Source organism: Diadema antillarum, unplaced genomic scaffold (genome assembly GCF_040938485.1).
Source record: "Diadema antillarum isolate AM-2024a unplaced genomic scaffold, OU_Dant_1.0 seq00001951_RagTag, whole genome shotgun sequence".
Taxonomy (NCBI): Eukaryota; Metazoa; Echinodermata; class Echinoidea; order Diadematoida; family Diadematidae; genus Diadema; species Diadema antillarum.
Window position 1 is genome coordinate 164830 of NW_027272611.1, and position 26230 is coordinate 191059.

The 26230-nt window shown below is 37.5% G+C and overlaps 1 protein-coding gene across 1 annotated transcript; it reads left to right on the top strand.

Moving 5' to 3' along the window:
- The first annotated feature begins 5954 nt into the window (after positions 1 to 5954).
- LOC139713348 (cysteine-rich motor neuron 1 protein-like) lies at positions 5955 to 20525 on the top strand. Its single transcript, XM_071625091.1, has 4 exons — positions 5955 to 6023; positions 9007 to 9133; positions 17341 to 17457; positions 20461 to 20525. Exons 1-4 carry the CDS (start codon positions 5955 to 5957, stop codon positions 20523 to 20525), a joined length of 378 nt encoding a protein of 125 aa, XP_071481192.1.
- Positions 20526 to 26230: the final 5705 nt, after the last annotated feature.

Below are 26230 nucleotides of genomic sequence, written 5' to 3' on the forward strand. Positions count from 1 at the left end.
TCACACCCAGAATGGATGAGTTGACTGAAATCAATAAAAATATCAAGGAAAAAAAAAGAGTGTGTGCATTGTACTATCGCGCTTCGTAACTGTATTATGGTTTTTGCACGCTTACGAGACCCAGATGGACCCAGACGTCAACAACTTGGCTCCTACAAGTGTTACTGTCTGTTATTGGTCAAATAAAATAGTCTACGGTAATTCTGACCAATCATCGAAGCTATCGCTTACAAGCCAAATTTGCATTGCTGATGTAAACATCGTAAAGGGTGGGTGGTATCAATCTTGCCGAACTGGCGAGAGCGAGAGCGCGGGTGGGGGCTGGGGGATCGCCGCGCCGCCACGCCGCTGGCGGCGCGGCCACCCTATCAGGTTTGTGTGCAGAAAGGATAGCTGTGCATGTATGCATTGAGTATTACTAACGAAGCGCAGAGCAGATTGACACGGGAAGACGATAAGGAGAGTCCTGAAGGGTGCTGGATCTAGGGATTGCCGATCGAGTCTGTCCTCTCTACTTCTGAAATCACGCGAAATTCAGCTTTTGTCAGTGTCAAACTCAGCTGTCTCTCGCTAGTAAAGGATTTGAAGAAAGAGATCAAGGTAGGTGTGTCATTTGTTTGTGTTGACAATGATTTGACGAAAGTTTTGCTCTTGACAAGTTTCGCAGCTTGTCCGCGGAGCAGGACTTTGCGGGGTTGATAAAACTGGTGGTATCCTTTCCATTTACAATGCGCTGTACGGCGGCGATGGAGCTCCGGGGCACTCCGTTGTTGTACACAGTTATGCACACAGAAAGGTCTCAGTTTTGTTATTGCTGTCAACGCGGCCAGGAAACTTGGGTTTGGCTAGCTTTCTCCAAACATCTTTCGGAATGCTGATGTTTAGTAAAATTTTAATGCAGAAATCCTAATTATTAGCCATTATTATCTGGCTGGAACATTGGTGAAAGTTTGTGGAAAAGTGGACAATCATTTCATTGGTTATATTCTGTCCTCAAGACTGGAACTAGACAGCAACTGTGTTGTCACATTAGAATGAAATAAAGATAAATACGATAAAGGGGTGTATTAAACTGAAAAAAAAGAAGAAGAGAGGATAACATGATACCATATTGCCCAGAGGCTGTTTCCCGGCTAAGTAAATTGTCTATTGACAATGGTCTCCTCCACCTGTGCCAAAATACATTTTATTGTACAGACAGGTTTGTGTGCCGATACTACTGTGTGATGTATCATGTATTTCTTTAAAGAACTCTTTAAGCGCTCTTATTTATGACTATATTTTCATGTGACTGTTGATATGTTATAAAGAGTAGCCCAGTTGTGTAAGTGGAGAAATAAAACAAACTGAAACAATTAAAACAAAAAACTACCGGTAATCAGAAAGGAATTTTGTAAGAACGCTCATTTGATATGAAACCCTATTGATATTCATTCCCTTGACCCGAGATGTGTTGAGACAAACATAATTCTTATTTCATTGTTTTAGGGGAGATGATTTTTTATTTTTATTTTTATTTTTTTTTGGGGGGGGGTAACATTTGTAAACATTTTCATCATGTTTCTACTACTGTGACATCACAATTTGTTACGGAGGATTTTACATATTTACAGAGGGTATAACCCAATAACAATTAGCATATTACCCGAGGCCAAACATGTAATAAAAATAATTCATACCCTTTGAACAGATTCTCCGAGTTTCATTGTCTATTTTACTAATATATTTTTCCCCTGCTTATTTGCTGAATACTCAGTATACCGGTACTGCATTAAGAAACTTCCCATTTGACCTGTAGAATTTTTTATTTAATATGGTACATACATGTACATCAATTAATGAGCTACTTTACTTGCGTGGTAAGTAAAAATCGATTATCAATAAATTCACAGAGTTAACGACATGCTTTCCCTGGGTATTCAACTTACCAAGACATAGAGCACTGTTTGTGAATGGTGCCATCATTGTAGTGAACAGGCATCATTGACCATGCTCTGCATATTTAGAGGCTATCATGTCCTTTGCAGCAACCAGAGTAGCCCATTTGCATGTGAAATTTGAATTTGATATAATTTCTAATTCACATCTTGATGGTGAAATCTGTGACTTAATTTATATTTAGTTTAGATTGGTTCAAGTCAGTGCATTTCTTGTGCTTCTTATATATTTCTTTTTTTTTCCCCGCATGGTGTCTTATTTTGTTAGTCTTTTTTTCCCCAAAGATAATGGGCAGAGGTTCATTCTACTTTTCAATTTTTCCATTCATCAAGGGTTTCTTTTTCCCTTTGTTTGATCGCTCCTCTTTAATTCAACTCTTGTAAAAGCATGCTTAAATATAATACTGTGAAGCAAAGATTTTCTAAAGGGTGCGTTTTGTAGGATGAGCAATTGTGGCTGTTTTCCTATCTCATATGGTATCAAGTCAATAGTTGACCAAATTTTGGAAAAACTATTTTGTTGAAACTGTTTCCCATATGTAATTGAAATTCAAGATTGTTAATGTACACTATACATCTGAAATGAATGAAGAATCGATAATCAATCTTATCTAGCTTCGTGAGTACAAACAGTACAGTCTGTATGCAAGATCTAGCACTTAAGAATACAATTATCTTGGTTGTTAAACTTCAAAGTAGAAAAAGTCTAGATAGACACATATTCCTATCAAGGGTCCCTGACATGTAATTTAAAGGGCATTAACACTTTGAATGGGGTCAGTTTGAGGCTGTTGTGCTTCGCTGGTCATGCCAGACCAGGTAAATCGGTGTCCAGTTCATTGTAGTCATGGTCTACCACCCAAGATTGATCTCCATGCTTGGAGGAGAATAGTCACAGTAATTCTTACACAAAGCTTCTTTTCTTACTTGAGGGGAAAGAAAAGATTTCATGCATGGGTGCTGTCTGCGCTGTCTGTGTCATAGTTGTGAGGTTTTTTGTTTGCTTGATATTCTTGTGTATATATTGTGTGTGTGTGTGTGTGTGTGTGTGTGTGTGTTGACAAGACCTTATGTACATCACCAGATAGGTTCCATGACATTTGTTGCTGCGACAATGGCTTCCATGAAATATGCACGCTAGAAGCCAAACATAAATTCTACCCACAAAATAACCCTTCTAATCCTTATCCTCACATCAAACTAAACCTTACTCCCTATCACAACTCTAACCCTAACCTACTTGTGTGTGCAAGTCCGTAGAGAAAAATAAAACCGGAGCACTTGTCGTAGTACTAAGCAAATGTCATGTCACCCACGTGATAAGGTTTGGCAGCACATAAATGTATGTTACATATAGCCTACAATTTATGTAAAACAACATAGAATTTCATTGTTTTTGTTACTTTTTCCCTTCTTTTTAAGCAGCTGTGGAACATGTTCGAGTGATCAGTGTCATACACTGGAATACATGTATACCAGCACATAGTAGGCCCTACCTTGTTTTATGCATGGTGTATTTTGCTAGCACTTCTGCCTTTACATAACAATCTGTATTTAGGCCTACTGCTTGTGGTCAAATACAATCATTTCTTGCAAAACACATCGCATTGCAAAACATATCCTATTGCAAAGCATATCATATAGAAACTAAAATGTTTTTTGACTTATGAAACACTAGAAATGAAGAAAAGATTTGAGATAAACGTTTAGATACAAAGCGTGTAGGCCTATTTGTTCGTGATGGTGGTGTTGAATGCATGTCCTACGTGTATAGGTAAAAGTCACAAGATCCAACAAAATCCAAATAGTACATGGGTTTTAACATCATAAATACATACAAAATGTAGGAGTGTACTTCTCTTCATAGTGTAGACATAAAGGGACTGTAGGTCATCCTTTGGAAAAAAAAAGTTTTAATTTACGTTAATGAGAGATTCACTGAAAAAATATGATCCAAAACAAAATGATTGAAAATATGCAACACAATGATCTTTGTTAAAGTTTGAGTCCAAGCAGTAAGAATGTAAAAATCTTTTATATTGTTCTAGTCATCATGTAAATTAATTTCAGTTAAATTAGAAAATAAATTGTACATGCACCTGCTAGGCTTTTGAGGAAATCTTTATTTCAGAAAGTAGACAGGACATTCTTTGGGTTTGAACAAAAATAAAACTTGAAATGAAGAAAAACAGAAGTTGATGAACTATCAAGGTCATCTGCATACTGAGTGCATATCTCTGTTTTGCAGTAGGACACAGACAGCATTTCAGAATACATGTATCCTCAATCCCAAAAAGTAATGTGTGGTTATCAAACAAAGTCATAAAAGTACAGTTGAGAAAGTTCAACCTTGGTGTGTCAGAGTTTTCTCCAGGGATTTATAGCCACCCTCTGGACTGACCTCACTCTTAATCATCAAGTTCCTCATATAAGGGCAGAGTGACCTCCACAGTGCCATGTTGCTCACTGAGGAAAGGTGTGAATGAGGTGGTATGTACCCATTTGTGAGGTTTGGAGAAAAAATTGTTCCTTGTACAATGTATTCAGAGTAGATTGGTGGATACAGGAATATTTTTTTTTTCGCAATAGTGATACGATGGCTTTCATATGGATCACAGATTGACCTCATTTAGTTTGCAACAACTGATAACAATTTATTAACAAAAGAAGTTGTCATGTAGAAAGTTTATCTAATAAGTGGTAAGTTCCACTTGAACTATAACTTTTCAGGATTCTTTATCTCAGACACAAGAGCTTTGTGAATTTTAGCAATGAGCAGAAGTGTGTAGATCTATTATGCTTGTATTGTGGTACTTGTACAACCTTATGACCTCACAATATTAAAATCGCTGTCATCATCATAAACATTGTACAAATGTAATAAAGCCTGTTTAGTGTTGAGTCGAGCAAAACATGGCAATACATGCAACTGCATATTAGCCATAAAGTCCTCTAAGGTACCATACTTTTCAGCATTTTTTTAATGCATACATACAGTATGTTTTATAGTTGCCTCTTTCTAGATCTATTGTAGTTGCTGTAAGTACTAATGTTTGTCTGTGGAATGAGGTGATATGTCTTGATTGTGGAATTCTTGAAATATTTATGTGACCATTGGTCTCTGAACACTTTTGTAAATCCTGGAACTTCACAGACTTGTCAGATGATTATTCTTTGAGAAGACTTCAGTATCAAACAAAACTATTCCACTATTCTAAGTTAAGGGTCTCTCAAACTGTACAGGCAAAGTAAAAGAGGAAAAGTCATATGTAGGACTTGGCCTCTGTATCATCCTTCTTCATGCAAACTATTCCCCAAACTAGTGAAATGTTGAATCAAAAGTCTAAATTTGCAAAAGAAAAAAAAAAGAAAAAGAGAAAGAGGTAGTTGTAAATCATAATACGTGCGGTCAGACTGGCAAAAGATCATGAAGTTTAAGAGCGCGATCTTTAAGATCTCGAAGATTTGCCCATGTGACCACAAACTTCCCCCAAAACTTCCCGCAAAACTTTGCGCGAAACTTCCCACATCCACTAGGGATTTTTCCCCCACCCCCTCCAAACTTCTCGATCTTTTGCCAGTGTGACCGCGAGAAACTGAAACTTTGCAATCTTTGTCACATGACCAGTCCACCACCTGCTTGCAGGTAGTGTCTCCGAAGTGCGAGGCGATTGTCATGTACAGGCGTGCATTAGTACGTCACAATCACTAGCCATCAGAGGGCATGTCTTTCTTTTTGTCGCGCGCGCGCACTAATGACCCAGTGTGACCCCACGACAAAAGATCGCGAAGACTTTGCGATGTTGAACTTCTCAATCTTTTGCCAGTGTGACCGCGCCTAGTGAAAGATGCTCATTAGAGATGGTGTGTGTGTGTGTGTGTGTGTGCTTGCATTTATGATTGTTGTGATGATGACAGGTGATGCTATTCTCAACTTGATGGATGCCCTTTGACCTGTAGGCCTATTTCTGTTCTCTGTTTTGTTTCAACAGACACCTCAACTCTCTCTCCCTCACCATGGTTCGAGCCTTCATTGTTCTGACTCTGGCAGTCACCTTCTACTTTGCCCTGGAGGCACAAGGTGAGGTCTCTTTCAAAGAAAAACAAAAGTTGTAAATGTATGTTGTTGTTTTTTTGTATGTGTGTGTTTATCAAATTGTGTATTGCAGTTTCTTTCAGGAAGAAAAAATAGTGCATGTGATATATATTTGTATATATATATATATATATATATTTTTTTTTTAGCAAATAGTTCACCATATGTAGACCAAGTTTGCTGACTTAATAAAACAATATTGCATGTCTAATTGACAAAAACTGATGCAGCTTACAAATAGGCCTGCTAATTTACCTCTACACTGTATCATATATTTAATGCAGTATTATAGTCCTGTAGCAGAAGCCAAGCTCTTAGCAGCATTAACTCGTTCAGAGATTCATTTTAGAATGGCAAAGAGGACAAGCTGGGATGGTATTCACTTATTTGAAATATTACTCATTTTATCATAGAATGTTGTCAGCAGTCCATTATTACATCACATCAAACATTATTGTGTACATTTTCTGAGAATGCTATGATACAGGTTTACATTGATCTGCTGTCCATATTCGTTTTGTATGTATAGTCTGATACCACATTTTCTTTGCCTTTTTTTTTATTAGTACTCCCCCACCCCACTCCCCCCCCCCCCCACACACACACTTCTTGTTTTTATTGTAGTCTTTGGTGTCCAATGTATGTGGACACTTGCCCTTTGAAGAACTCCTAGTTTGTAGATATTGTGTGCAATGTTCATGTACACAAATATGGACATTGCTCCTTTAAAAAGCTCCCATTTGGTAGTTCTAGTATCCAGTGGACAGTAGCCCTTCTCCTACTCAGTTTGCAGTTTTCTTGTCTGGTGTATGTGGACATATATTCCTTTTAAGAGCTTCCAATTTGTACATTTGGTGTCTGATGTATCATAGTATGTGGACACATGGCCCTTTAATACTAAAGAGCTCCCAGTTTGTAGATGTGGTGTCTGATGCATACTACACCTTCATACTTGTTTAGACTGTGGAGTATGCCCTGTCTGGAGGTCAGACACAATAAGCGCACCCCTCTGTGTTGTCCCTATCATTGTCCCTACCAGAAGCTGGGTGTGGTGTTGTGGCACAGTAATGTATGCCAGTAATTTGACCTTCTCCATGGAGGTGTCTGGTGGTATCTGAGCGAGTCCCTGACCTTGCCGATAGGGTCATTGAGTAGTCTTTGAAAACAGACACTGTTAGCTGTATTCATACACAGGAGTCATTGACCTACATTGCGAACCAAAAATTGGTCTTATTTGCCATCATTCACACAAGGCAAGTACATTGTACACTGTAAAAGAGAGATCACTTTTGATTGCTGCAAATGAAGTGTGCAAACAATGACTGGAGCATGACCCTGAGTACCCAAGTATCAGAGACTCCAACCCCAAGCACCTTCTGATCTGGAGATTTTCCGCCCGAAACCCCTAGCAAACGGGAGACTCCAAGTTGATGTGTGCGAAGCGCGAAGTTCCTAGGGTTCTAGATGTTCTCTGGTGCTATCTAAGGCTTATTTTTTCAACATACGATAGCAATAAGTAAGAAATCCTTTCCACTGGGAGACACAGAGCCTGGGCGGGAGAAATCAAATCTCAAGCCGGAGAATGGGAGATTTTGCAAAAATGGGTTTTCGGCGGGAGATCTCCCGTCGAAAACGAGAGAGTTGGAGTCTCTGAAGTATGCGGACATAGTGTTGAAAGTTGCATTATGGGATTAAAATATGGATGATTTCTTCACTTTCCATCAACACATTAGGTCAAATTATCGCGAGAGGTCTAAATCAAGGTGGACTGATTTTTGCAATGTGATGCATACTATTAGTGTCAATTAACTTTATCTTTAGTAAAGAATTTTATTGATTTTCAACATTGCATTCCTAAAATACACTAAGATCTTCAGAAACCATTGATTTAGGATGTGTGTAAATTATGTGGCTGTTCCAAGCAGTGGCCATAGTGTATGAAGACATTGATGTTGAAAGACCACTGAATATTAACCAAGAGGATTCGGTACAGACTTACGGTATGTTACAAACAGGAAACATTGCAATGTGTGGCAAAATTGTAGTGCCCACACTCTTGAAATTGAGACTATGTGTTTGCCTTCAGAAACTAAACGAAAATGGATAGTTGTCAGACTGCATTAATATTGTCATGGCAATTATCAGCATGTAATTGACAGTATTTTACATATTATGGAAATCATTATACTTGGAGGTGCCTCATATTGATGCATCATACAAACTGCACACAATGAGAAATATCCATTTCAGGAAGTAAAGTTAGCAATTTCTCACAACAGAGATGAGTTCCAACTGTACTCTGCATAAATTATGCAATTGGAACCAAGATTTTGGTGTATTTTTAATTTTGTGAAACAGTCAATCGGCAAAGTTGGTGAAACTAAAATTACCATAGAGTGTGTCATAAAAGTAATACAGTATGCGTACAGTATATATACAGGGAGTGTGTTGAGGTAGACTTTATAGAGCGAGAGAGAGAGGAAAAGTGAGAGACATGGTAAAATGTGTGGAACAGATGGCCAGTGTATGTTTCACCACAGGTTGGAGAACTAGAACTCACAGTGGGGGTTGGCAGTTGTGTGAGTCATGATTTGGGCATGTGGGCTTATTTGAGTCTCCTTGGAATGTAGTTTGACCAATTCAGAAAAAACTTAGGCTGGCTAAATATACCATGCTATACGCTGAGTATTTTGTGATGTTTAAATTTTCGCAAATTTCACGAGTCGGTTGCTATTCGCAAATTTAAAAACCCATGAAAATATCAACTCTGATGCCAACATGAATGTGACGTGCTTGCATACATTTCTCCATTCAGTCATGCACTCCACAATTGTGAATGTGACCACTTGCGAAATTCTCTGAAAGTCCAAATCTGCAAAAATTTAGACTCGCTATTATATGGTGTTTCCAGTATCCTCTGGAATCATCTACTAAATATTCTCTCACTGTTGTGTTCTCTTTGCAGCGGAGGAGTGTGACAGTCCCAGGCTCTTCAAAGGGTGCAACATTGTTGGCCAGCAGTGTCACTGTGACCAAGTGACAGTGTGTGAGAATCCCTGGCAGTTCAAGAACAGCAAGAAGTGCCGCCGTGCACTGTTTGGTAAAGGCATCACTTTAAATACTCATATATTCGAACAGTTTAAAGGGATGGTGTAGTTGTGCTTGAGATGGGGCTTCAGATTTGTATATTTATTCATTTATTTTTAGTTGGGTTTTTTTTTAGATAATGAAAGATTATGAAATATAAAAGAGCATACAATTCTTAGAGGTATGCAAAGTTTAATTGATGAAAATTGGTTTTGAAAAGGCCAAGATATATGAAACAAGCAATCCTAAATAAAACTGGGACCCACATTTTATTAAGATTGCTTTGTCTTTGATACATTGTTTTTGTATATCTCAGCCATTTCAGAACAGCTTTTCATCAAATAAACTTTGAATCCTCTAAGAATAATTGTATGCTCTTTGATAATATTTCATCTAGGTGGCTTTGAATTATCTCGCAAAAACTTGAAAGCTGTACCCCTATCTTAACTACAGCCATACTATCCCTTTTAGATGATAATGTGAAAGACCACTTGTGAAGTAGGTCAAGTAGACCATTTTTTTATAAATCTCTTGCTCAGTCATGCTAGCAGGAGTATTTTTTTAAAGCTCTCTGTCATAGAATGCAAATCACTCATTGTAGTGAGAAAATGTGTTGCAAGTAAAGTGATGAAACACCAAATTTGGTAGCATTTACCGTAATGTTTTTAAATATTTTTTTTTCTCTCTCTCGGTTTGTAAAAATACCAGATAGGTCATAACATGCATGGCAATGCTTTGTTCATGAATATTCAGTATATCTAGTTTGATTTTTTTTTCCATTAGCGGAATATGAATTTGTATCGACTGTAAAATGGGATGGTGAGATTGCTCAATCAGTAGAACATCTGCTTTCATTGAAACGGCTCTGGGTAAAGCCCAACAGAGCAATTTTCTTGTGTGATCATGTTGTTCTTGCTATATAGGAAACAAAACACTCTGTCCCTTGAGTAGAACATAGAATAAAGGTGCTATGGATCAGACAGGCATAACTCATGCAAACTACTGTACAAAAAGTAGCTCCTGCTTCATTTACCTCAGAAAGAGGAAGGTACCCCCTACATTGTATGTAGTGGCCCATCCCTCATACAGACACACACACACCGGAAATTGGCTGAGTGATGCCGACCCCTTGTGGTTTAGCACCAGGTGACTAGCCATATAATCAGCAAATGATATCAACCATACACTTTGTGCCTAATGAATGAATGAATCCATCGATCATGTACTTGTGCTACAGTGGTTTCATCTATACCTTTTTACAGAAGGAAACTACATTTTGTTGTTTACTACCTTGTTGTTCTTTAAAGGCATTACTTACCGTTTGCAGATGAAAAACAAACAAACAAACAAACAAAAACCAAGAACCCAGCTTTAGTGCTTCAAAATAGTTCCAAAATGTGAGTTAGGGATAGAAACAACCAATGTGAAAATTTGAATCAGTCATACAAAGTGTGAACAATAGTTACAATGAAAATGTTTCCAGACTAGACCATCTACAGTTCGTCGGGTGCCCGTGCATTGGCCGCTAACGCAATACAAATTGTATTGCGTTAGCGGCCAATGCACGGGCACCCGACGAGTTATGGTTTATTGAGAAAATCATGATATCTCCTTTATATATTTTAGGCTTTATTGCAAAATTTTTATATAGTAGGGTGTTATGTGAATCTCTTCCCACTTCCCTGATACAACTGTCCTAGGCATGTGCATCAAATGTGATAACTTGAACAGTTTTCAAGTCACTACTCCAAATGGTAAACAGTACCTTTAATGCAATGCTACAGATGTCATAGTCGATACCAGTGCTTCTGAGTACACCTGTTGAGGAGGATATAGGCATAGGCCCAACCTGAAATATGTTTGTAAGTCAAATGTTATTTAGTATTTAAACTAGGATTTTAAAAGCCATGCAATAAATGCCAGACTTTTTCATTGAGTAGGGCCTACTGTCTGTTTGTTCTTATAAAGTCTTTTCAACAGTAACAGACACTGTCTATGCAAACTTGTGGCAAAAGGAGCAGTTTCCCCTACCATGGACTGTATTTTTTCGTGGATGTCTGATTCAGTACCTGTGTGAACGTATGCATAACTATTGTATCTACTCAGGACAGACACAAACCCCACTTTGCACTTTTATGGTGATAATCCAACAACAGGGAGTCATACTGTAGTATTAGGTCAGGGTCATGCCAGCTCACCTTTTTTTTTATAGCAGGGGAAATGACAACTGGTCAGACATGTCTGCTCTCAATCTAGCCTTCGTTTCAGCTGTACATTGATTAGTGTAAAACATGATATATTCGGGTAATTCCATGGGGTTGGGACTGAAATTGTGACATACAAGTTGAAAATTCAAGTTGGGTAAATTGAAATTTCCTTTTTCCCCCTGATTTGTTACTCCCATTCTTCAACATATTCCACTAGAAATCTGTTTATTACTTCGCACACTTTCAGTCAGCATGGGTAAACAGGTATGGCAAAATACCTATGTTACACGGACTTCATTTGTTGACATCCTTCATCATTTTGTGTTCTGAAATGATAACAATGAACACATCCACGTTTTTTTCGTCCATAGCACATCAACATGTTAGTTAACAGGCGCATGAGATCATTATTAGTAAGATTGTATGTTCTGATGTCAACTGCAAGCCACTTTTATTAACATGTTTTTTTCTACAAACCATTAACAATTTCAATCAAAGGTTTAACTTTTTCATCAAGAGTGACACAATGACAATATTCTTAAAAGCACCACAATTGAAGCAAGTGATTTGTATGGGTATTCAAGTGAAAACATGATTTTATTGTTATAATCAGGGGTTTTCAGACAACAACCTCGCCCACGGTGTACTACCTATGTTACACAGACAGTATGTCTTTGTAACATAGGTACACTACGACATATCAACTGATTTCCTTTATTGTGGTGCGAGATGTTAAAACCTACACATATAGACTTTATGTATGTTCCCACAAATAACACTATTGTAACAGTTCTTTGGAATTATATCTACTGCACACCTGTGGAACAATACCTATGTTACACAGACTTCAATTCTTTGTAACTCTGATATGAAAGAAGGCAGACTTAATCAGAAGAAGAAGAAGAAAGTGAAGCTTTACACAATTTGACCTAATATACACTAACAACATCATCAACTAGTTGTCAACTAACTAAGAAAACTAATAAAGAGAAATCAGACAAGTCTTCTTGTCTTCTCCATGTTCTTTGTTTGAAATTAATTTCTGCTCTTTTGTCCAACGTCCATTTAGCCCTCGATTTTTTGTTTTTCTTCTGTCCATTTTCCCTCTGTGCAGTTTTCTTCTTGTCTAGTTTGTTACATTCGCTCTTCTTGGGTGTTGCTTTGTCGGCTTCCTCTCTGTTTGTGGAGTGCTGTGGATGTGTCCTTTTCACTCTTTCATGTAGTTTAACATGTAGCGGTGGTAGAGGAGGAGCCATGGCAGATTCACCGACAAACTGAACAAAAGGTGTAAAGAGAAATAGAATAAAAAAAATCAAAGAAAATTTTTGTCGGGGTTGACTATATATTCCTGTTGATGTATCTGTGTGTTTATGAATGGAATTAAATAATTTTAACAATTTTGCTTACATTTCTACCTCTTGGCATACCCATTAGCTAGAGTTCCATGTGTACAAGTACCTCCCACCAAAATTGAAAAAAAAAATGGGTTATGCTTAAAATGATGTAAATATTAATAATAATAATATAGCATGCAAAACATAGGAAAATATCATTTTCATACTCTATGCTAAAAACTTGTTTTCAGATGCAAGCTACACTGTAGGAAGGGCAGGTTGCTGCCCCCAGTGTCCTAGCTAAGGTTAGGGCTAGGGTCAGGGTTATGGTTACGGTTATGGTCCTTAATAGACTCCCAAAATAATACTAGGCCCTATTTTATATTCATCCCCCATCGAAATTGTCGCCCTCTTTTTGAATGATAGTGTAGAGCAATAATAGTCCAATTTTGATTGGGGTTCATAATTTTATTGAAGCCTTTCCTACCCACTACCCACCCAAACTGAATAGGACACTGGCATTTTAGCTTTGAGATTTCACACTTGGGTGAACATGGAATGGAAATGGTGAATCTTTGTGAAATGTTAACAACTTCATCAGAGCATCTAACAGGTCAGTGAAATCTTGGAAGGAAAACATTGACATTTTCGAAGTAAATCTGTTAAAGAGAAAGAATTTCACAGCTCCTAGTTCCCTCAATATCACCAGCAAAATAAGGCAAACTCTATTTCTCTAGTTCAGATGCAGTCTGGACATCTACGTTTTCCAACTAGTATATAGTGATTAATACTAACTCTAGCACGTCTACCTTGGTAGATACCTAATGACAAAAGAGTCCAAAAATTCACAATAATCGGGAGGTAAAACAATTTTATATTGCAGTGAAGATACACTGATATACTTTTGTATGGTTTTCTAAGAGAGGAATATATGCTCCTTTTGCAGAGACCGGCATGGACAGAAAATTTGGCAATCAAAATTATGAACATGAACCTGTAACAAATATCTCAGTATGTGGGACTACAGTATCATCGTCCACAGTATTTTTGGCCGGTTCAGAGGTATAGATGTCGTTTTTTTTCCTCTAATAGAGTTACAGAATATGACAAATGTTATTATTTTCATAAAACAGCGTAAAAGCTTACCAATTGACATCAGAAACATTAAAACTCCTGTACCTACGTTACATGGACAACGGCAGAAAAACAGATCTTGCGCTGTCCAGGTAGGTGTATATTGGCTGTGAGTAGTTTTTCTGCCATTGGGGGAGGACTGCCAGTGACATGAATACGATTGCTGAAGTTAGTAGCTCTTCTTTTTATCGCGAGAGCGTCTTTCCTTACCTACGTTACACGAAGAGGCCGGACATCGCACTGAAGTACAGTGATATGTTCCGTATTTTCTCGTTTATTTTGAGGATTTTGATGCTAATTTTTGGATAAGAATACTCCTGAAATATAAATCTCATTATAGAAATAAAGTTTCTAATCATATTATGATTGGAAGTGTATGTAAAACCATGCTATACCTATGTTACAACAAAAATTGCCATGGACATCGTTTGTAACATAGGTATGAGGTTGCTTGAAGATGCTCTGGTGTTCTTATTTTGTTACAAATGTTTATGTGCCTTATAGTCTTTGTAGAAGACACCTTGCCTCTCTTAATTATGATAGGCATAATGCTGAAAGGTTGTATATTCCTGTTTTACATTGCCATGAAAATGGCATATATTTATGTCACAACATAAACCACAAAAAACCATGGGACATCATTAGTGAAACAGTCATAGACAAAATACATTTGTACACAGGCTTGTTTTTTTTCATCAAATAATTCTTCACACATTTCTCTCCAAGAATAACTGCAAACCACGGACAATTATTTGATAAATTTTTCAGAATATGACTTTTATTCCCTACACAACATGAAAATCTAGAGAAGACCCAACCCCATGGAATGACCCATTCGCGGCATGAATATTTCGTGAATTGGAGCCGACGGCCTTTTTCGCGGCACTGGCATTCAATGCATACAGTGAAGACAAGAACTTTCGCGTGCATTTTAATTTCGCGAATCTTGGCGCTTGCGAAATTTGCGAAATTAAAATGCACGGGAACATTCCTTGTTTTGCAGTATTATATGCTTTTGATTGCAATTTGCAAGAACTTTGCTGTAAAACAAATATTTTGCTGTTTGTTTATAATGCTAAATGCTTTACCCACATCCAAGTATGAAAAAATAAGTGGAAGTGCAATAATGTCATCAAATAAGACTCCTAAGTTATGGATCTAACAAATCAAAATGACATATCCTTATAAAAATTGTCAGTTATAGGGAGAGACAAAGGTAGATTTCAAGTTGATCATGGAATAGATTGCCAGAGCATTAGGTATCATAGTTTTGTTTGTTTGTTGTTGTTTTATCATAAGGGCATTGTTTGAGAAAGAAGCCTGTAGGATTAAAGGGATCGTATAGTTTTGGTTGAGGCCTAATTTCAGGTTTCTAACATTTTTTGTGAGATAATGAGAAACCTCTTATGAAATATGAAAGAGCATGTAATTCCATGAGGAATTCAATGTTTATTTGATGAAAATTGGTTTTGAAATGGCTGAGATATCCAAAACAGAGCGATTCTAATAAAGTGTGGGACCCACACTTTTTTACGATCGCTTTGTTTTACTTTGTTTTTGGATGTTTCAGTCATACCAAACCCGATTTTCATCAAATAAACTTTGAATTCCTCTTAGAATGGTATGTTCTGTACCATGTCATAAGTGTTTTCTTGGTATCTCGCAAAGAGTTAAAAGCCCAATTCCCATCTTCACCAATACTGTACTGTGAAAGCTGAAAATAAACTACAGTGTAAAGAAATGTTCGCTGTTCTATTACATATACCAGGTTGTAAATTGTGGGGCTATATTTGATCATGATTCAACCTTGAAAATGACCCTACCTGTTCAGTGTGGGAAATATTATGGATCCTCCTGCCGTGAAAGGTGCAACCGCAGACAGGCTCATGTGACAAACCTGGTGGATACTCATCATAAAAGTGGCTTTATCACAAAATTTAGGGTGATTTGATCGTACACTGTGAGGGAGGATGGAGTGTACAGTGAGACTTGTCAACGAGCCAGATTGTCTGGGATGAAAACTTGGTGGTAGGAAGTCAGGGGTGGGAAAAAACAATCACACAGATGGGAAACAGGAATTAATCAACTCAAAACAGTTTCAACTCCACTAAAAACACCCAGTAGGTAAAATAAATAGAAAGAACATTTATAAACAAAGAAAGGGAGGAAACGAAAGTGGGATAAATGATGAAAGATGTATGCAGAGAGTCACAGAGAGACCAACAGATAAATGATAAAGCAATAGAGCTGGCTACAAATGCAATCTGTGTATGAATTGAGGCAACAATCATATTAAAAGAATGTATTTGTACTGGTATTTGTTTTTGTATAAATGGTGTATGTACAGTATGTATCATATCTCATAACTAGTGTATTCAAGAGTGTATATGTACCTAAACTCAAGAGTGCATTTCTGTAGAAGAATACAGAGAGATATAGGGTAATTGGTAATTTGACTTGCAATGTGACTGAAGAATGCAATTCTATTCCCCACAGAATGCTTCAGGTGCCTGTTTCAAGTGTTCAAATGAGCAAAATTTGAATGTTGACATATCATACCTTGTATGATGTATTTGATGCTTATGACTGAAGCTTTAAAGTTACTATCCAGTTTGTATGCAGTATATCTGTATTTGGGCTTATTGGAAGTACAACGTATGAGATTTATTTTTCTCACAGTAGTGTTGTGCTTGTATGTAATTTCAGTGTGGTGTTTTCCTTGCATAGTATATGAATATGTACTTTGCCTAGACAGTTTCTGGGTAAAACTATGGGCAGGCAGAAGTGACTCCAAAATAACACTTTTCACCAAGAATTGCACCTCGGAAGTGAATAGTAACCGTTAGAGGTACAGAGGCGTATAATTTTAACCAAAAACTTGAAATAAGGCGAAGTTGTTTTATATATTAGAACAAAAGTTTACATAAAAGAAGGGGAAAATAAAGCGAAAAGTCAAGTTGTGAATGCAAGGTTGTGGAGGGATCCTACAGTGATCGAAGGAAGCAGTGATGATGTTACAATATTTTAATGACATTATTTCACATAAATGTACTATTTTTAAAGTGACATCATAAGAAGTGATGTCAATATTCCAGATACATATAAGACCATGGAGTGTCAAGCATGCCAACATTCTGAAATAGTTGACAATACATAAATCATGTGAGGCTTTTTCAACCAATCATTGGAGCAGCTTAATTATTGACCCAAAATATAGCAAGTATTTTGTGAGATCTGATATTCATTCCTTTGAATAATGATAATTTGTGAATGCCATATTTGAAACTTAGCCACTAGTTTGGTGGTTTCACAAATTGATAGATTTGTCATACATTTACAGCTGTATAGCTGTAGTGATTGGATACACGCCGACACTGTGCAACCATTTACGAGTTGCTTCAAGTGTTGATACTTCATCAATTTGTATACTTGGTAGTTTAGAAGAAGTTTTCAAGAATACTGCTCAAATTTGAACATGAATATTTGATGTTGTGACATGGCAAACGTCACAATTTTTGTCTTTTTATTTCTCTGTCCTTCCTTAGGTGACCCGTGCGAAGAGAATCCATGCATGAATAAAGGCATCTGTGTCCAGCACAAGGATGGACATGCTGAGTGCAAGTGTGCTGGAACTGGTTACCATGGAGAACTGTGTGAATTGGGTAAGCTTCGGAATTCACCCAGTTTCCCATCTGACTTAGGTTATACTGTAAAACACGATATTTTCGTGACATGAAAGTTTCGCGAATTGGAGCCGACGGCCTTTTTTGCAGCATGAAATTTTTGCGAGTTGCCTCTAACATTCAATGTGTATAGTATAGACATGAACTTTTGTGTGCATTTTAATTTTGTGAATCTTAGCTCTCACGAAATTCGCGAAATTAAAATGCACATGAACATTCCTTGTTTTACAGAACATTGTGGGTAACTAGACACATGAATGATCCTGTAGTGCACCGTGGATTTCACTGGTAGTTTTATGCATACATGTAGTTTATTGCAAGTTCAGTGACATTCATGAAATTTATGACACACCAAAATTTAGCAGCAAATGTAGTGTATTTTGTGTACAAGGTGGGGAAATAGATCTCTTCTTTAAAAGGGATGAGATGTATTTCTCATTGTATTACTTGGTGAGTTTTAATGTGAAATCAACCACCTGATTAATTGTTCTTATTCGTCCCAATTTTCAAAATATGCAGAGGAAACATGACTAAACAAAAGTTTTCTGTGCTTGAAAATATGCCAAAGTGCTGTACAAAGTCTATGGATTAAAGTCTTAAACTAGGATTGCATCACTATAATGACTACCAAAGTAATTTTCCATTGAAAGTTTTTTATAGTCACACTGTCCAAAGTTTGTACAATGACTATGATGTGCACAAAAACTTTTTTCCCTCATATTGTAGCAGCAAATTGAACTGCAGGATTTCTACATGGGAATCTGTCAGCCATGCTCCTTGCATTGAGTTACTCTGTGATGGCCAGATTGTGTGCACCTGCTATGTGGTTTGACCCTTGACCTTTAGAGTACTGTCAATTGCTGGGATATCTCTCACATCATGATGACCGTGAAACACATTGAGACTGCTTTCCCACAGAGAGCACTCCAGTGCACTATTATTAAAGGGTGTGTAAAGTACTGGTCGAGGTGAGGATTTAGCTTTTAACATTTTGCGAGATATTCAGAAACCACTCTATGAGATGTCAAAGAGCATGCAATCCTAAGGGGTATCAAAAGTTTATTTGATGAAAATCGGTTTTGAAATGGTTGAGATATCCAAAAACAAGGTGAAACAAAGAGATCCTAATAAAAGGCGCGGCCTGTAGTCTTTTATTGTTATCACTTTTTTGGATATCTCAGCCATTTGAAAACCAATTTTCATCAAATAAACGTTGAATCCTTCTTAAAATTACATGCTTTTTCGTATTTTCATAAGAGGTTTCTCATTATCTCACTTAGGAATGTAAAATACATGAATCCCCACCTCAACCAGTACTGTACAGCCCCTTTAACTTGCGGCTGTCAGAAAGTGGTTACATTGATTGGAATCCACCAGCCCCCAGTAGTCGCATTCACACAGACAATATAGTCGGGTACTAATCACGATCCAAATACTGAGATTTGTTTTCCACCCGCTCAAATGGAAATATCGTGCGAATTGGTGATTGTGATAATTTGATGATTAAACTGCCAGTAAACATGCCAGAAATTTAGTGGAATGGTAATCCTTGCCCCTGTGTTCGTGCACTGTTTTATCATGCATTTTTTGATAAACAGATACATGTATAACAAATCTCAAGATTCTGTGCTCCAGCATTCACACGCTCGGCACACTGAATTATTATGCTATTCCTCAAATTATCACGATAATTCCGAAATAATTGCAAAGTTTCTAGGGATTTGGATTATGGTGCTGCAGGTGCTAGTTAGTGAGATTTTTATGTGCACACAGGCAAATATCTAAAGAAACTTGTATTATGATGGAAATCACAAGATTTATGTCCTGCTAATTTGTGTCAATGTGAATGCCACCATTGATTAAAATATACTAGCTCCCAGCATGTGTCATTGGGGGCTGTGACCTGGGTGAAGAAAGGGGGGGGGGGGGGGGAGAGGGGAGGTGTAAAGATGGGTGATCACTTCATAGAAAAGAGCTCCACCTGCAGTTGTGAAGGTACATGTGTACATTGTAGCCGGAGGGTCCTTGGTATTCTCACCCTGAGGCTAAAATGTGACTCAGGAATAACCCTCTTGCATAGTGATTAATACAAACCAGACCACAAGCTAGAGGAAGAAGTGGTTAAAACAGTTGGAAGTGTTACTGTTTAAATGGAGTTCAGATGTGATCTCTTTCATCACATTCATTATAGTTTACAAGATATATTTATATATGTATATGTATATATATATATTTGTTGTTGTTGTTGTTGTTGTTGTTGTTGTTGATGGTAGAAACACTTTTTTTTTTGGGGGGGGAGAATTCTGGAAATAGTATATTTCGTAGCAACATGTGCTGTTATTCACCCATTCCAGGAACTGGTGCAGAACAGCGCTGTTTTTTCGCAGAACAGAATAAATCAAGCTTTCATGAATATTTGAATATTGTGTCCATGTACAGTGTCAAATGTTCTAGTTTTTTCAAAATACCCTTAGTAATACTGTAAAAGTGGATATTTTCGTGCGACTAATTTTTCGTGCTTGGCCGGGTCAGAAGAGTTTCGCATGTTTTTAATTCCACATAATCAAGACATCACCCACAGGAGCATATGGCAAGCAAAAATATTTGTGTGCTTTTATTTTTGCGCTAGTTTCTGGTTGCGTGAAATGGGTGAAAATTTCAACACCGCGAAAATTTCCACTTTTACATTATTACTGTTACAGAGAGCAGATGATAAAAAATTATTGCTACCTTATATATATTTTTTTTTTGGGGGGGGGGGGAGGTGTGAAAGGCAATTATATATATATATATTTTTTTTTTCAGTGATAGTCGAGTTTAGCTAAAAGCCAGATAGGATAGGAACAGAAGACATTTTTATTGTTTATCTGTTTGTTTGTTTGTTTGTTTGTTTGGTTTTTTTTTGGGGGGGGGGTGGTTCTGTGCATATGGCAATATTGTAATCATGCTAAACACATTTCTGCTTTAAATATCTCATTTCAGCTTGCGATGCAACAGAAACCAGGAAGAGGCTGAATCTGCTGCCAGAGGCTTGTATCATCCCATAGAAAGAGCAGAGCGCCCTCTCCAGTCAGCTTGCTGGTCAACCCTGCTCCATCAGGCCCAGCTCTCTACATCCTGAGCTTTTGGAAACTTCCATAAGCAATGGACACAACTCTTTAAACTTTCGCAGCTCTGTACTGCCTCTCACTAACAATTGGACAAGGTGCTCATGAACTATGCATGTATGTGATTAGATTCTTTCATAGTCTACTTCAACTCTATGCATGCCTTTTATGAAGGCCAGTGATTGCACTAAGCAAATATTGTTTTACCATTTTGTTTAAAGTATGGATGTCACACTTTCTGGACTAGTTTTCTTACCTGTCATGCATTTTATGTTTCCCACTTCACACATTTATCTTGACATGACTGAAGATTTTAAAAAAAAAAAAATCAGATAAGAATCAACTGGTTTGAAAACGTGTACAGACGGTTTTCTTAACTGTCATCGTGTATAATATTATGGTCTTCATAATCATGGCAGCAAATAAGAAGAATGTTCTGAAGTTATGTATTATGGTTTGAATATGATATGCATGGTAGCCAACCTGCCACAAAAGCGCACTTGTAATGCACATAAAACTATATAAGGCATACACATGCTTTCCAAATGGTGCTTCTTTGTATTAATACAAGTGTATCTGTACTGCCTTGTAGCTAAGAATTTTCTTCCCTGTATATTTTTAAATGTTATATCTTTTTAATTGGTGCTACATTCAAAGGATGGCATTTAAGTATGACTGTAAAATTTTGTGGAAATAAGTCCATATATGATAAGCAGCCTCAACCTATGTGTACTTTTTATGTTTACAAAAATATATTGATTGTGATGCTTTCTGGACAGTTGGATAACTGTATCATAAATCCTGCCACTCATACCTCGTAAATCCATTCATTTCAGTACCTGTATTAGCACCTTATTTTACGTTTTGATTTCTGCAAATATTGCGTTCAGTGATATGCTATACAAAATAACATATATTTGTATTGTATGTTTATTCACGTTATAAAATAATTTGCACGACACCTGTATTAACCGTTCGGCAACATTTTTTGAAGGAGAGAAAAATTGAGCAGCAAATTATGTCCAGTGCCTTTTGAAGAGCAACTCTCAGTCAGAATACAGCATACTACCTTGGCTCAGTCTTCCAAACAAGTTTCTATACTGTATATGCATGGCAGGTCTTGTGTGTGTCACTATAAGTAAATTATAGGCATAATTGTGTGAATGAAGAGAATGGTGCTACCAATAGGTATTTATACTTAGTAATGTATACATCAAAAGAGGCATTAGTATGCAGTAGATTACAGGTGTTTTTATATTTCGTATCTGAAGCTTTTAACTTATTCAATCGTATATATCATTGTATATTGACTAAGCTATAGACAACTGCAACAATAATTGGGTACTTTGTGAGAATTGTTCAGGAAACTTTAACCCAGTGAGGAAGTTACTGTGAGTGAGTCTGGGTCATCTGGATGTAAGAAAGTCATTCACCATAATGTGAGGGGACTGCTGAAGGGCTGTTGTTGTTGGGAGAATGTGACTTTACTGGCATTCTTAAAAAGACACAAATGTACATATGTCTTCATTATTCTGCCCAAACCATTATGTTTGTTATTGTCAATGGTCGATCTGAATACACAGCAAACAAAGACCAGGAAGAGACATCAATGTCACATGATCAAAATGAATAGCATATGACTGGACCCGAAGGGGATCTCACGTCACTTGACTTGTAGATATATTCAAATAGTCACACTAAGTCATCAATGATTAGATGGCATTCATATTCACATAGATCTGTTGTGTGCATTTTGCCCTCCCGCTTTGCAACAACCTTTTCTGTGGGGTAAATCCCTATTCAATACCGACTGGGTCTAGTGATGTAATGTAGCTGTACAGTATCCCAACATTTCTTTGTGAAAGGCCCACTTTCCCAAACTCCCAGTGGAAGAATGAGGGAGATACAGGTTGCAATACATTAGTGATGGTGAACTCACGAGCACGAGGCAGTTGTCTTGATTGTTCAGTTTTTCATAAGGTGGGTCTTCATCAGCTTGAGCTTGAAGAATAGCCGGCTATTTCTGATCCAAAGAATTATCCCGATCAGAAAATAGCCCGCTAATTTTGCAATGAAGACTGAAATAGCCGGCTATTCCTATCGGAAAGTAAGCCGAAGAAATCTTGGACTTATTTGCAGAATAGCCAGCTAAGTTGCAGAATAGCGGGCTAATCTTAATGCGTCTTCATCAGCTCATCGGCAGTGCATGCGTTGCGCACCACGCAGGAATGTAGGCAGTTGGGTGGGAGGGTGTTAGCATTGAGCTTATAAACCTGACTGTGCTTGAAGCTCCAGCTGGTGAAGACGCGATTGTACATTTCAGCTGACTTCGGGCTTATTTCTCTGATCCCCCACTAGCGAGCTATTCTTCAAGCTCAAGCTGATGAAGACCCACCTATAGTGTCAATAATGACACTCTCATATCTGACCGACAACATGGTTTTCAGTTCAGCATCAAATGCCCACAACAGTGTGAAATGTGACTGGCATCAGACTTCTCCGTTTTTAAATCTCGTTTCTTTTGAATAGAAAAATGTACTCTAGTAATGTAGTGTGTGAAATCTTACTTCACAATTTATTACTTTTTATTCATAGTCTTTGTTTTGCATTTTTATACTTTCACCAGTACTTTTTTTTTCCACAGCATTTTCCCTGAAATTAGGTTGTTTTCTTTTGAAATGAACTCGTTTTTGCATATACTTTTGCCTAGCATTTATATATTCAGCATAGTTCTACTTACAGTGGTACCACTAAAGTTTCACTTATTATATAGTTCATGTCAGCATGTTTTCTAATAAAACTCACTCCATTTTAACTGATAACAGTTGGTAGTCTATTCAAGAATTCATTTTGACTGTACGGCTTAAAATGTATATTTGTCAATATTAATTTAAGCCTGAAATCTATGTACCGTACACACACACATACGGACATACATTACCATACATACAAATTTATGTACAATCACCATGGTGTACATACAGTCACTCTTGCTATGCACATTTTCATTCGACAATTGATTTCAACACATGCAAACTCTTGTTACTTCGCTTACAAACTAATATCAAATTCAACTTGAAACATGGCAATTCATTTTCCTTTTTAAAAAGCCTCCTGCCATTGATTTTTGTACTCTTTTGCATAATGTTCTTTAGTTAAGGGTAGTACATCATATATCTGACATATTAAGTATCCAGCAAGCCAACACAAGTACCTTCGCAACTTCACACGTTTAGAACAAAATGATGCCACGCGAGTGTAGAATTCTTTACCTTTATTGATGAATGAAAACATTGGTGTTAAGAACAGGAAACACACTTGACAGTAATAATAGCTTCGGAGTCCCAGGACATTATTTTCAACCTCAATGCAGCAATATACATTACATGTATTAGTACGGGAAAAGAATATTAAATGTATATACACACACAGGAAAAAGAACCCCACACATTTTCACAGATATATCTCGCTACCATCATGGTGTCCCTGAATTCTAAAAATAACTTAATGATTGTGTATGACACACAAAGGAGTGCTAGGGATAGATATGGCAGGTGGTATGAAGATGAGAGAGATAAGAGGACAGGAGGAGAGACAGAGGAGAGAGAGATGGAAGATGTGAGATGGAGGAGGGAGAGGAAGTGGTTTAGAACAGTGTGCAAGGATGCCAACACCCACACGTCAAAATCAAGAAAGTTCCAAAGAGCATTTGGGAAGATACTTGGGTTACAATCATCTCAGATGCCCAATTGAGGAGGCTTTTATTCTTTTGTTGGGGCATGCATGACAAGATATTGCTTCTTCTTCTTCTTCTTCAAAGGGCGTCCTGTGGAATCTGGGGACCATTGCAGGTCTGCAGTTATGTGGTGTGGTGTAGTATGACATGGGGGGGGGGGGGCAGTGAATGGGATTAACGGAGGCTGATACAGCTATGCTACCATGTAGATATTGGGTGACATGACATTTGCTCCTGTGACAATTGCTCCAGTCTCAAAGGACATAGTGTTGGGGTTAGGATTGTCGGGGTTTTGGGTTTAGTTTGGTGTGAGGATTAGATCAGGGGTAGGGTTATGTTTGTGGATAGAATTCATGTTTGGCTTAGCATGCAGATGCAACTGTCACATGGGCAAAGGTCATGGAACCAGATATTGACCTTGAGGTCAAGAATCCAGTCAGGGTTGACAATCCAAAATCCTAGTCTTTGGGCAGCTAGATCACACAGGTTTTGAGAAGTGCTGAAACTGAAAAAGGTCAGCGCACTTTGCTGCATTCTGATGCCTTTTGGCCCATGCAAGGTTGACAGTGTTTGCGCTGATTATGGGGGGGGGGGGGGGGGGTGTACTGGTGGTGGTGCATCATCAGATATTAAGGTAAAGGAGGGAAGTTGGAAGGGGGGCGGGGCGAGGAATGACAAGGAAGAATGGTAATGACCCATGTAGGGAATGAAACAAGAATTGAGAGAATAAAATGAAATGTAAATGAACACACACTCCATAAAAATTTATGGGGAAACATCACAACACATGAAAGAGTGTGAAACATACACACTCTCTTTGAAGTGTAATTATACGGTATTTCTAAAACAAAACAAACAAATAAGAGTCCACAAGAAGCTCCTGCAGTGACTGCCTGCTCATGAAAAACAAACAAAAAGAAAGAGAGAAAAAAAAAAACTACCTTGTACAAACAAATTGCTATTTCTATTTGACACATCTTGATATTGCCACCTATATCACTTGTGGTACATATTCTGTAAGATCTTATTCAGCAGTGGTCTCAAACTTGAAGACAATTCATACACCTAGCTTGCCACATATCACAATTATGATGATATAAATAAACACAAGTCTGCATTCAGTGTACTCTACTGGTGTACACAAACCAGCTTTTACTTTGTATAGTTGACCTGTAAGAAGTGACATTCATTTGTATCACCTCTTGCTCTAAGTGACTTTACTACACACAAAAACAAAATTTGACATCATGCTACATTTTCTTAACACACAGATTAGCAAAAAAAGAAAAATAAATAGATAAATAAATAAAAACCAGAAAAAAATTCCAACAACCCTAACACAGAGTTGTAGTAACAACATATTCTGGATCTCTACATTATTTCAGACAAATATCATTCACTCATCCCTCACAGAAAAATAAATGCTGCTTTGCCAATGCAACCCTTCACCTAATTTTTTTCCCCCCACAACTGAACATGCTCTCATTATTCCCTAAGGTGCATTTCAAGCTTGTTTCTCAAAGAAATTTTTGGAATATGGGTGGACACTTTTCTTATATCACTAGTCAAGAATCTCGGAAATTAAGTATAACATGTTATTATGATCCACATTAATAACTTCCGATCACATGCTCATTAGCCAATCTGCATTACCCATACATAAAACATTACTCCACTTGACTGTATACTGTTGGCAAATGGACATTGTGACCAAATTATAGGAGTAAAGTCAAAACATAGTTGTTGTGTGCTTGCAGAGTGTTAAGGCCCTACTGAGGACTTTAAATGTGCTCTACTGCACTAACACACCGATCGTGACAAAATATTGTTTGTTCTGTTCAACTCTTGGAAAGAAATAGCACATCCACATAAGAGAACAGCCAATCGGTTGAATGTATACATTGAAGGG

What these genes read in the sequence shown, in the direction of transcription:
- LOC139713348 (XM_071625091.1), top strand. Translation starts at nt 5,955, where the DNA reads ATGGTTCGAGCCTTCATTGTTCTGACTCTGGCAGTCACCTTCTACTTT. An exon ending in CCCTGGAGGCACAAGGTGAG is followed by an intron (nt 6,024 to 9,006) that starts GTCTCTTTCAAA and finishes GCAGCGGAGGAG; the next exon opens with TGTGACAGTCCCAGGCTCTT. An exon ending in GTGCCGCCGTGCACTGTTTG is followed by an intron (nt 9,134 to 17,340) that starts GTAAAGGCATCA and finishes GTCCTTCCTTAG; the next exon opens with GTGACCCGTGCGAAGAGAAT.